Source organism: Lepidochelys olivacea, assembly GCF_965140295.1.
Source record: "Lepidochelys olivacea isolate rLepOli2 genome assembly, chromosome: 6".
Taxonomy (NCBI): domain Eukaryota; kingdom Metazoa; phylum Chordata; order Testudines; family Cheloniidae; genus Lepidochelys; species Lepidochelys olivacea.
The window spans coordinates 25968214-25980954 of record NC_140416.1 but is presented as its reverse complement, the minus strand read 5'-3'; the positions used below and the strand labels follow the sequence as shown (position 1 = coordinate 25980954).

General features: G+C 40.6%; 1 protein-coding gene across 1 annotated transcript in view; it reads left to right on the top strand.

The window, feature by feature from the left end:
- The window catches only part of OTOG (otogelin), a 166558-nt gene that overhangs the window by 33965 nt on the left and 119852 nt on the right, over positions 1-12741 (top strand). The window contains exons 14-15 of the mRNA XM_084632568.1: positions 2243-2289; positions 3393-3538. Of these exons, the coding sequence (XP_084488694.1) occupies positions 2243-2289; positions 3393-3538 (193 nt within the window). The remainder of the gene's footprint in view (positions 1-2242; positions 2290-3392; positions 3539-12741) is intronic.

The window sequence follows — 12741 nt, the reverse complement described above, 5'->3', positions numbered from 1 at the left end:
AGAGTAGCTGATTGGCCTGCTGGTCCTACTTAAGCCAGCAGCAGGAATAGGAAGTTGTCTGAACAACTGGGATCCATGCTGTTCTGGACTGTGTGCCTTGTGCTTCCTACTCCTGCTCCCCTGGCTTGACTCCTGGCATCTGACCTGTGGTTCTGATTTCCAGTTTGTCTCCTGCTTCTGAACTCCTGGTATCCTGACCCATCTGATGCTTGACTTCTGTCTCGTGAGTGTGGACTCTGGCTCTGACCACGAGGTCTGGCCGCCCACTACCCTTCTGTGACACAACCAGAGCTACTCCCCTCCCCCCGCAATCTAGTAGGCAGCAAGCCGGGGAACTGCTGAACAGCTGCAGCAGGGAAGGGACAAAAGCTGCTCATGAAGTTCTGGCTCATTATGGAGCTGCTTCTGGGCTGCAGGAGAAGGAGTGGAAGACAGCTGGGGAGGCAGTGTCCCCTAGCTCCTTCCTGTAGTGACAAAGCTGATTCAAATGTTTCATTTAAATAATTGCAAGGCCTGGCTTGGGGAATGCATTTTCAGTTTATAATCAAGACCATATTTTAACGTTGTGAAACCTGAGGGCCACAATTTAGAGCTTCAAGAGCCACAGGTTGGACACCAATAAAACAGATCATTCTGTGGTGTCGAGCACAAAAATATGAGACTGTATTTTAATAAGGCTGATTAGAGAAACTTGTTTCTGCTGTTCTGGTAGCTCTGGTATAGCTGGATTTCACAGGTCTTATGGGAATTACATCTGACACACTTTGAAAGCAACAAGACTAAATCAAACCATTGCCTTTTTACATGTACTGTACTCTGGAAGGTGGAAGAGTCTTAAAGACATGTCTGGTGAGCAGACAATGCAAAGTGGTGATGTATAGTGAGATCTGTGCTCAGGGATCTCTTCCTTCCCTCATTCTTGTAGAGATGTAGATGTTTGAGATATGAGCCACACCACTTTATAGTTACAGTACAACCTGAATATGCTTTTCCACAGAGAAGCATTAAGTAGACTGCACATCTTACCTTCAAGGCCAAAGGGAAGATGTTCTATCTTTGACAAGATCAAATTGTTCTGATGAGCAGGATAGATACAGGTTTCATTTTAATAAAATGAAAAATTGAACAGATTTCTATTTTTTTTATAAACCTCTGTTACAGAAAAAAGACACCTTCAGTCTTTGCCTTAACATTGGTTCCCTCTTATTGCTGTAGTGTTATTTACAGATTGCTGTCCTTAAAAATGGTGTTTAGAACTTCTATTTCATAAACGTGTTTGGTCACGTTCTTGCATACCATAGGCCTTGCAAAGTGACTTCACTCCCCCTGCTCCTCACCCCTGTTTCTTCATGAGTTGAAAACAGGACGATTCTGAACTGTAATGGCACTCCATAACTGCACCAACTACTGCTTTCTGTACTGGAAAAAAACTGCTAAGGGAGAGATCCATGATGCGGGATACAGCACGCACCATGATAGCAATAGCATTTAAGATGCAAAGCCTCCTATTTTATCAAGAGTGGAAGGCATGTTACGGAACAGACAAGTATCTGATATTTCCCATTTTTTCTTCAGACTCGTATATTCAGAAAAGTCTCTCAGTGTAAATATTTAAGGGGTTCTGATGCTGCAGAGAAACATCTCGTGAGTGAGTCTGAACAAAAATCTTCGAAAGTGAGACTTCCATGCCTTCTTCCCTAAAACTCAGCCCTCTACAATGCAGTCCTTTTATTAACAGAATTGATCCATGTTGTCGTTGTTGTTGTTTTTTACTAAGGAGAGGTGATCAAGTTCAGATTAAAAAAGAAGAAGAAGAAGGAAATAAAAAAAGGGAATTGACCTGAACTTCTGTATCAAGCACATCCAACAGGTTCAGATAAAGTCTGGATAAACATCCACATTTTCAAGTGATTTATCCAAACTGAAGTTCCCTGACCTTTTGAGGTTCATTCATCATTAGTTTTTATAATGATCATTAATGAGAGAAAAGCAAGACTAATCCAAGATTTTGTGGGCATCTATGCAAAGTAACAGATGGCACTTCTTTCAGCAACCTCCCCACTTATAATCAAGTCCAACCATTGCACACAATATCTGAGTCTGGGCACCTTCTGCTATTGCAGGACCCCTCCATCCCACTTACTCCTTTGGTGATGTCTTCCTGGAGCAGAAAACCAGGAGGTGGAACTGATGGACAACCTCTGAATTTTTTTTAATATGCAACTTTTGATTTTTCTTTCAGTACTTGCATTGGAGGAAAGTGGACTTGCACAAATCTTACCTGTCCAGGTATGTGTAAAGGACCTGGGGTCAGGTACCTCATAGAGTCCAAAATATTATGTTAGTTTATAATAGCCAATTATTACTTAAGGCCAAATTCTGCCCTGAGACGTATTTTAACAAGATTTCCTATTGTACAACATGTGTGTCTCTTTATATAACTACAGATGCACATACACACCTATACACACATTGTAATAGGTATTACAATGACCTTCATAACAGCCATCTTCATTTTTCTGTTCAGCTAGATAATGCCCTTCACAATACGTTCGTTGAGTGTTGTTATAGGCAGAGCTGGAGGCACCATCTTTAGTTTATGCTGACCAACACTTCCCATTATAATTTAAACTGTTAGAGCTGAAATTTTTCATGCCAGATGTCTTCCTCAGATGATTTGTTTTTCCAAGAACATGAGTAGGAAAAAATACATTCTTTTGGCCACATTAAAAGCATTCTTATAGCTGTTTCATTGTCAATCTCTAGCACCACTTGCTTCGGAGCAAAGACTTAAAATTTGGCAGTGGGAGTTGCCCTGGTGTGTCAGGAATTACATTTTTGTTGTTCCTATGAAAGAAAAAAAATCCCAAATCTGGCTGAATTATAAACAGAAAACTTTATTTTAATGTTGGCGTTTAACTTTTAAATGCTTGACTTTGCAACCTTAATGGTCCTTTAACACAGTTTTTTGTGTATAATAATATATAAAGAAATAAAAATAATCAAGAATCCAAATTTTACACATCAAATTACCCACCTGTCTTAGGGTTTTCTGTAATGCTCACCACTGTGGTATCTAAGTCCTGACAGTTAATAGCCTGACAAATCTATAGAGCAGTGATTATCAATATTCAGTGTTGGTTTGCAGTGGATCCCAGGAGAATTTCTAAGGTCAAGTGTTCATATTCTAAGCGCTTTATGGGGGCTCGGTTAATGCATTCCCTGTCACTAACACTTGAGTACAGCACGTTAATAACATTGTTAATCAGTCATTAAAGTTGTTCGATCTATACCAGAGTATTTGAATCTTACAGTAATAATAAAAGTTGTAGAGTATTTACAACAAATACTTGCTCTATAATAAAGGACTTTATCCTTTTTTTTAATATCAGCTGAATGCTCTGTCTCAGGAGACATTAACTTCATGACATTTGATGGGCGCAAATATACTTTCCAAGCTACCTGCCAATATATTTTGGCAAAAAGCCACAGATCTGGCAAGTTTACAGTATCTCTGCAAAATGCTCCTTGTGGACCGGTAAGCCTTAATGCTTTCTAATTATATCTTATATCTTCTATTTTCTGTTACTGGAGTCAGAAAAATGTGTTCAATATGGGGGGGGGGGGGAATCCAAAACCAACTACCTGTACAATGTAATACTTTAAAAACAAGACTGTAGCAATGATTTTCTTTAATTAATTTATGTTTAAAGGCATTTAAATAGATTTTTTTGAGGAGGATTGTGGAGAAAGCCTAATACATCTGCATCCAGAGAGAGTAAGAGCTGTGCCTTGGGATCTTGATCCAGGATCCATTAAAGTTAATCAGAAGCCTCCCATTGACTCCAATGGACATTGGATCAGGTCCTGGGTGAGGGGGGAAAATAGAAAAGATGTGCTTACTCTGAAAAATTAATGTTGGTATCTGATTGTCCTGGAGGCTTCTGGGTGTGGTGGGCTCTTCTCTCTCTCCAGGTCTGCCATAAGCACATAGCAAACATAATATAGCAGTCACAGAACACTATTACCATTCTCAGTGCATTGGGTAGGGGCTTCTCATTTTGTGTGCTTCTTGTAACTTGTAAAGAATTTTAGCTGTGGTGTTTGGAAAGCTGCATAAAGTTTTGGGGGCACCTGTCAAGAGTGTTGATGGTGGTGAACTCTCTCTCTCTCTCTCTCTCTCTCTGTAAAGTATGGCTGAGTCTAGGAGTTCTGCTGTCTTAGGCAAATGGCCAAACATCTGCCCATCAGTCTGTAGTCACACACAAAAGTTGCATGTCTGTTCTACATGTGTGAAGCCAGTCCTGTGTGTATGTATATCATTGTAACATTACTTGTGCTGATGAAATACAGTACATTGGACAAGGTTTTTATTACCTTCATGATATCTAATACAACCCTGATTAATATAGTCAGCTGGAGCATTTAACCTTGTGTTGTGGTCTTGTTAGGCCTTGCAATGTAAGCAAAGTTGGGTCAGGTCTGTACTAGTTTTCCAAGGAATACCTAGTTCCTATGGGAAATGGTCACAGCACACATAAAAGATATTAGATAAAAACATAAATACTCTTGCTGAAAGGGTGCAACATAACTCTACTTTATTTCTTAGAATTTATGACAATAACACAAAGAACCCCAAAACAGAGAGAGAGAAAAAAGGCTGTTCTTTAAGGCAGAGCGGCACAACTCACCCCACCTTGCCGTAAGCTGGCTCTTTTCAGACTGACTCCAGTCACACACTTTACTCCAGACCCCTCTAGCCTGCAGATGGGATCATGAACCCCTAGCACCCACCACACATTCTTCAAGTGATAGCTTGTAATTCCAATACAGTCCTGAATACACCACATTTCTGAGTGTCCAACTTCCTTTTTTTGGATGGTTGCCTTTCCACTTACTTCAATAGGTGCTATATATGTACACCCAAGGGCAAAATTTGTCCAGTATTTCACATCTGTTCTGAACTAGTGCTCCAATATTGTGTCAGGGTCACAGTGCTATGGCAGTTGCCATGTTTGAGACGAGATAAAAAACTGAGCTGCTGGCCACCTGTTCTAAGAGTAGAATAGGTTAAACTTTGTGTCCTGGCCAGATTCCAACTTGGGTAATTATATTCGGAGTCTGATTTTGTTCTCACTTAACTAGTTTAAATCAGTAGCAACTCTACTGATGAGTCTGAACTTTATATAAGCTGCACAGACTTTATTATTATTTGCTATTTGTATTCCAACAGTTCCAACAATGTGCTGGCACTGTTCAAAGACAGTCATTTCCCCTGAAAAGCTTACAGTCCACTGGAGTTACCTCTGACTTACACTGAGTGAGATCCCAATCTGATCCTCTGCCCTCTATTTTCCTTTGTAATTCCATTTGCCTATAGTATTCTCCTTCGCTTTCTATTCAAAACTGATGTGCATTTCTAAATAGTCACTGTGTTTCACCCCTGAGGGGGCTGCATTGATTACTTTCTGTAAATCCGGAGGTGTTGCTGACTCCAGTATTATAGTCTGAAAGAAAGTTCAATCCTCATTTTTAGTGCAATTAAAAAGGGAGTGTAACAAAAAATAGGAACATAAACATTAAAGATTACATACGTCTGCTTCTACAGGGTTTGTAGAATCGACCAAACTTGAGAAAGAGGGATATGTTGCAGTTGTGTTCCATGTTGCTGGACTAATGGCTAGCAAAATGGGATCTCCTGAAGAAACACTGTCAGCAGTTCAGTTAAGCAAACTGAGGTGTGATGGCCTCCCTGTTGGCTGGCTCAGCAGGGACTGAACCAGGTCATAAACTGCTACAGCTTGAGCTCTGTAATTGGGGGATGAAACAACTCTCATCCTCTGTGTATTGGGACAGAGAGGGAAACTCATAACATTTGCTCATCAGTAGGTTACAGAAGCTGAGGCCAGATTAGGCCAGTTTACAGTGTCTTGGCTAGAGGGAGCTGTTTCTAAAGATGTTGGCAATAGACAATGAAGGTCTTGGTTCAAGTTTCTGTTATGATAATATGCAAGATGCTCATTATGGGCTTTATTCTCGACTCCCTTGGAGCACTCCCTTGCCTCTGTGCAAAATAAGCAAGAACTTTGTGCTGCTTCTACTTTGTAATGTGACCATAATGTTGCTGTGTCTGACCTTCTGGGGTAATCCTCAGACTGCAGACAGCCGTGGGAGCTGTTCTAACATCACCCTCTTCTTGACTGCAGACACAGGGGTCGTGCCTAATTTATCTCTGTGGCCTGGTGATTTATAGGTGCCAGAATAGGCTCTTGGGGCAGTAAGCAGCCAGGTGTAAGTTGGAGCAGCCATCAGGCCATTCTAGTGTATGTTGGGACCCACAATCAGGTCCAAGATCAGGGTCACTCCCACAAATTTGTGTCTTGTGCTGAGTCCAGACCAGAGGATCTGTTTCCATGAATCCAAAGTGGGTGTAAACTCTACTGCAGGTATAAGTGAGTGGAGAGTTCTGAAGATGTAGGCGACTGGAAAATCAGGACTTATGTGGTGTAAATCAAGAGTAACTTCATGGAAGTTAATCCAGACACCATCAGAGTAGGGGTGTGAAGCATCCATTAATTTGCTTAACTATATGCCCCCCACTTGGCAAATAAACTGCTTTACACTAGGGAACATTCAACATGTGTTTCCCTTTTAAGAAATAAATCTGATTTGTAATCTAAAAGATGTGTGTTGCAGAAGCTCTTATTTCTCAGGTTTCAGAGTAGCAGCCGTGTTAGTCTGTATCCGCAAAAAGAAAAGGCGTACTTGTGGCACCTTAGAGACTAACAAATTTTTTGAGCATAAGCTTTCATGAGCTACAGCCCACTTCATCGGATGCATACAGTGGAAAATACAGTGGGGAGATTTATATAACAGAGAACATGAAACAATGGGTGTTACCTTACACACTGTAACGAGAGTGATCAGGTAAGGTGAGCTATTACCAGCAGGAGAGCGGGGGGGGGGGGGACCTTTTGTAGTGATAATCAAGGTGGGCCATTTCCAGCAGTTGACAAGAACGTCTGAGGAACGATATGGGGGGTGTGTGTGTGAATAAACATGCCTAGAGTTGCAATTCTTCAACAAAAAAAACTTCTAAATTGGAATTAATTTGCAAACTGGATACAATTAACTTGGGCTTGAATAAAGACTGGCAGTGGATGGGTCATTACACAAAGTAAAACTATTTCCACATGTTTATTTCCCCCCGCCCCTCCCCCCCCACTGTTCCTCAGACATTCTTGTCAACTGCTGGAAGTGGCCCACCTTGATTATCACTACAAAAGGCTTCCCCCCTCCCCGCTCTCCGGCTGGTAATAGCTCACCTCACCTGATCACTCTCATTACAGTGTGTATGGTAACACCCATTGTTTCATGTTCTCTGTGTATTTAAATCTCACCACTTATTTTCCACTGAATGCATCCGATGAAGTGAGCTGTAGCTCACGAACGCTTATGCTCAAATAAATTTGTTAGTCTCTAAGGTGCCACAAGTACTGCTTTTCTTATTTCTCAGTGACCTGAGATTTTTGGTCCCTTTTTTTTAAAAAATGACTATTACATTTTTTCCCCGATCAGTCCCATCACATTCAAGCAGATTAAAAAATGAAGAAAGAAAATACCTGAAGAGATTCCAGCCCTTTGAATCACAAAGACACTAGTCAGCTAGCGCCTTAGAGCTGGTGACATAAACAGTCATCAGGCAACAAGTGGTTTCAGAACGATGTGAAATTTTGTTTAAGCACTTTTTGGAAAGTGACTCAGGAAAGTGATAGGCACAGCTTAACCTTATCTGAGTTTCAAGTGACAACATCACTGGCTTTGTAGTTTGTATGATGAGGGATTCTGAATATAAGAATTTTTGTTAAGTGTCTAGTGAGAGAGAAAGCAGTTCATGTGAAAACACCTGCTGATAGTTGGCTGAGGCAATGTTATGAAAGAAACAATTCACTGAAACAGAGAATTATTGTCAGGTAAAATTTCTTCTATAGAATCTTTGGCGGAGATAGCAAACCTTCTGCAGAACAATGTTCGATAGTTAATAAATATTAACACATTATATGGCTACAGTTTGTTGTACGGAGAAGCTGGGAGGCGTTATCTGCAAGTTTAGGACCGAGTGTTCAGCCAATCTCTGAAAATATGTCTGAAGATTTTATGGTACAGCCATTTTCATGTGCAACATTCTGAACTTACATTCACAAATAAGAACAGCCATACTGGGTCGGACCAATGGTCCATCTAGCCCAGTATCCTGTCTTCTGACAGTGGCCAATGCCACTCAGAGTGAATGAACAGAACAGGCAATCACTGAGTGATCCATCCCCTCTCATCCACTTCCAGCTTCTGGCAGTCTGAGGTGAAAGACACTGAGAGCATGTGGTTGCGTTCCTGACCATCTTGGGCAGTGGTGGGCAACCTGCGGCCCACGGGCCGCATGTGACCTGTTTGTAATCTGCTGGCAGGGCTCGAGACAGTTTGTTTACATTGACCATCCGGAGGCACGGCTGCCTGCAGCTCCCAGTGGCCATGGTTCGGCCAATGGGAGCTGTGGGAAGCGGTGGACAGCACATCCCTTTGGTCTGCGCCGCTTCCCGCAGCTCCCATTGAACTGGAACGGCAACCGTGGCCACTGGGAGGTGCAGGGGGGGGGGCGTGCCAGTGGATGGTCAACGTAAACAAACTGTCTCGCAGTCTACCAGCAGATTATCCTGACAGGCTGAAGGTTGCCCACCACTGATCTTGGGTAATAGTGATTGATGGGCCTATCCTCCATGCACTTAACTAATTCTTTTTTTGAATCCAGTTATACTTTTGGCTTTCACAATATCCCCTGGCAATGAGTTCTGTAGGTTGGCTGTGCAGTGTGTAAAGAAGTATTTCCTTTTGTTTGTTTTAAACCTGATGCCTGTTAATTTCATTGGGTGACCCTGGGTTCTTGTGTTATGTACAGGAGTAAATGACATGATCTTAACATAAAAATTATTGAATACATTTTTATTAATTCAGTGAATATTGTCAATAAGTCAACATGAATAATATTAATTTTTAATGCTGGCACCATGACCATGCTATTGAAACACTTTGTATCCAGTGCACACCATTTATATTGGCTTAAAAATGGGTTCCTACAAAACTGAGCCCATTCTGAACCTCTTTATAAAAGAAGAAGTTAAATAACTCAGTCATGAAATGAATTTAACTTGTTTTAATAAAAATAGAAGTTTAAAAGTAGGAAGATAGAATTCTGAAAGGCCAAGTAAGTATAATTTAAAAGGGAGAGACTGCTTTCACTGCATCTATTTTAACTATCATTTAAACATGCTTACCAGTACTGCACTAGTACGAATATCCCATTCATTTCTTTCCACCAGTAGTTTTCTGCAGCACATTACATAGCTCCATCTTTCAAGGAAGAATGTTTAAAACATATTGTTTTCAAATTACTCTCATTGTTCTGTTTACAAATCATGGCCCCTGCAATGAGCTCTCTATGGGTGGGCCCAGTACCCATGCAGAATTCTATTGAAGTCACTGGGGCTCCACATGGGTGCTAGGATCTAGCTGCAGGTTGGATTCTAAGAAGATGATACATATGTTAGGTTACACATTTACAGCTGAACAAATAATATACAGCAAATCGTTATTCGATGAATTGAGCCTCTTTTTCTGCTGGTTGAGACCAGATCATTATTTCCTCAATTTTTGTGTTTGAAATAACTTGATAAAGTTTTTGCTATTATTTGTAAATTCTGGATAGGTCACAAACAATTAGCTATGATAATTCAATACTTGATATTTGGTATTCTAGCCATGTTGGTTAGTTGATTAGTCATATAAGCAATACGGTATTGTTTCAGTTTCTTGACTGGATGAGAGTCACTTTTATAAACAAGAGGGCATGAAGAAGCCAGTCAGGCTTTGCAATAACATGTACAAATACTGAACTGTGTGTGGAAAATCATCCTTTACATGCACAAGTATTTAATTTGCTTGTGAAGAGGCATGTTTTTGTGTGTACAGATATGTGTTCAGTATATGTCTCTATCAGTAATCCAAATAGTTGGTAGATCTGAAAAAATATTTCAGCAGTTGTGTTTTTTTTAACTGCCTCTTTTAGGTAAAATATCACTGCTGGTGCTTTTTAGTGGTACAAGGAAGTCCTTGAATGCAATTGGTGTTCCATATGAATCTGTTGCAAATCTACACTTTAATGGTGCTGCATGACCCCATAAAACAAATTATGGATGTGAGTTACTGGCAGTTGCTTTTTCTAGTAACCTCTTAACATTCAGTACCCTGACTTCTGCCTTGCTATTTGTCTGAGGAAACAGTGGACTGGGGGTGACATGTCTAACCTAGGCACTGATGTGAATATTTTAAGTTCATTTGCTGAATCATGTCTGCAATGAACATTGTCTGGATTGCATGTCTAGAAAATATGAATTCCATGTGCATTATTGTAGCACTTGATGTGTGCTTGGTGGAATAATAGTTGCAACAAACTTTGCAAATAGTTCTGTCCATTTAAATGATGTCTAGGCAAGCTTTCTTTTCTGCACTGGTTTTCAGGCACTATTTCTGATATCATTGGCTCCTTAGATTTGTTGTAATTATTTCTGTGTTTGTACAATGCTTAGCACAATAGGGTCCTTGGTTCATGACTGAAACGTTATAATAATCTTTTCAGCATCTGTTCATGTTTGGTTAATAAGCTTTTTCATGAGCTAATCAAATGAAAATGAGTCAATTACATTACATGAAGGCAGACAGCTAAATATTGACAAAAGTTATAAGTGCTTGTGTACAAATGCAAGACGTCTAAATACTAAGATGGGTGAACTTGAGTGCCTCGTATTAAATGAAGATATTGATGTAATAGGCATCACATAAACTTGGTGGAACAATCATAATCAACGGGACATGGTAATGCCAGGGTACAAAATATGTAGGAATGGCAAAGTAGGTTGCAATGGTGGGGAAGTGGCACTATATGTGAAAGAAAGCATAGAGTCAAGTATTGTAAAAACCTTAAATGAATCGGACAGTACCATAGAACTTTCTATGAACAACAAAATACTATGTACTATTCAGCCTACATACTCTTGATTTCATTTGCTTAGTCACAGGTATGTCTTGAAAGCAACCTCTTCTCATATGGTTTTCAGTTTGTCTTTCAACCTCTCAGTGGTTTTATGGAGGTCATCAGATTTGCTTCTACATCTGCACTGAATTTCAAGTTTGATTGGGCCATGATCTGCTATAAGCCAGCACTTAAAGTGTTATGTGTATACTCACTTTTTGCTTGCAGATTGACCCAAATCCTTTTCCTGTGCCCAGCCTGAGTAGCTGGGTTGGATGCTGGGTTTCTCCATGGACGATGTGTAGGAAGTGTTGGTGGGACAGAATCCTTCTTACCCTAGTGATAGAGAAACTGGAGAGCTTCTCTATGGCTGCCACTCTAGCTTCTGGGTTGGAGTATCCCCCACAGCCTTTGTGATTCCCCTCTGCATGTAGTGATCTGTGGGATGATGTGGTCAGTGGTTGATCCACCAGCCGTGTCTCAAACTCCCACCCTGGTGACAGTGGGATATTTCTCTTGCCTTCCTACAGTCTCTTATAACCACTTCAAGTGAGACACTTTCACCAGCTCTTGCTGCAATGCCTGCCTCACACTGAAGATTTTTAATATGGTTTGCCAGATTTCTGTTGCATCATCATGCTTGTGCTGCATCTTCAACACTTGAAGTTTAATCAAGTTACATGAACCTAAGGCCAAAGGTAAAGGTTTCAAACATCTCTCTTTGGCTTTGTGTTCTGTTGTAGAAGATGAAATGTTTATGAAAATACATACATAATAATATATTAAGAAAAAAACTGAACAAACATGATAGACCAGGTTACTTTGGAGTCAGTGAATCCTACTGCTTGCCTGCATAAGAGAGTAAGAGGGTGCAAAGAGTCCACTTACTCTCCTGAGTGGGTTACTTGCATTGTCAGAGTTTGTACTGGGGGAGAGCAGCACCTGTGGGCTGCAACTTCCCTTCCTGGGTAGGTGATGGGGAATGGGCAAAATCTCCGCTCTGCTGGTCCCAAAACATCCCAGCCTTTTCACTGGAGCCAGTGCAGAAAGTGAAATAATCTCTGCTGGCAAAAGGCCTGATACAGATTACTCCCATTCTGAAGCAAAGAAACAGCAGAAACCAAACTGTGACCCTGCTTCACAGTCTGGTTCCTATGCTGCTCAGATATGTACTTAAAAATGTAATAAACAACTTTGTTACCACAACTGAAAGATGGAAAAGCCATTGCAGGTCATCTGTTCCATTTCACTTCCAGTGCAGGATTGGCCCCTACTGTACATTTTCTAGGGTTTTATCTGATTACAAAAGTACCAGTTGCTGAATGTTATTCTAACAAGTAAAGTCTGTTAGTTCTATTTGACTTATCAAGCATTTCTTTCCCCTTTCCCAGTGCTATTTCTTTGAATGGGAGGCTAAATGGGTTCAGCTACTCACAAAGACAGAGGTACTTGTCTGGAGACTCTGATAGCTATTGAATCATCTGTGTGGCTAGTTGCCAGGTTATTTAGCACATGTGTCTGTAACTGTGATACATTGGAAAAATTCAGTGTTCAATGAATCTTGAACTCATACTGCCTTCCACCTGTTTGGTGTAGTATCTAGTGGTAGTTCACTCTACTGTAATATAAAACATGCTGGAATATTAAGTGCTCAATAC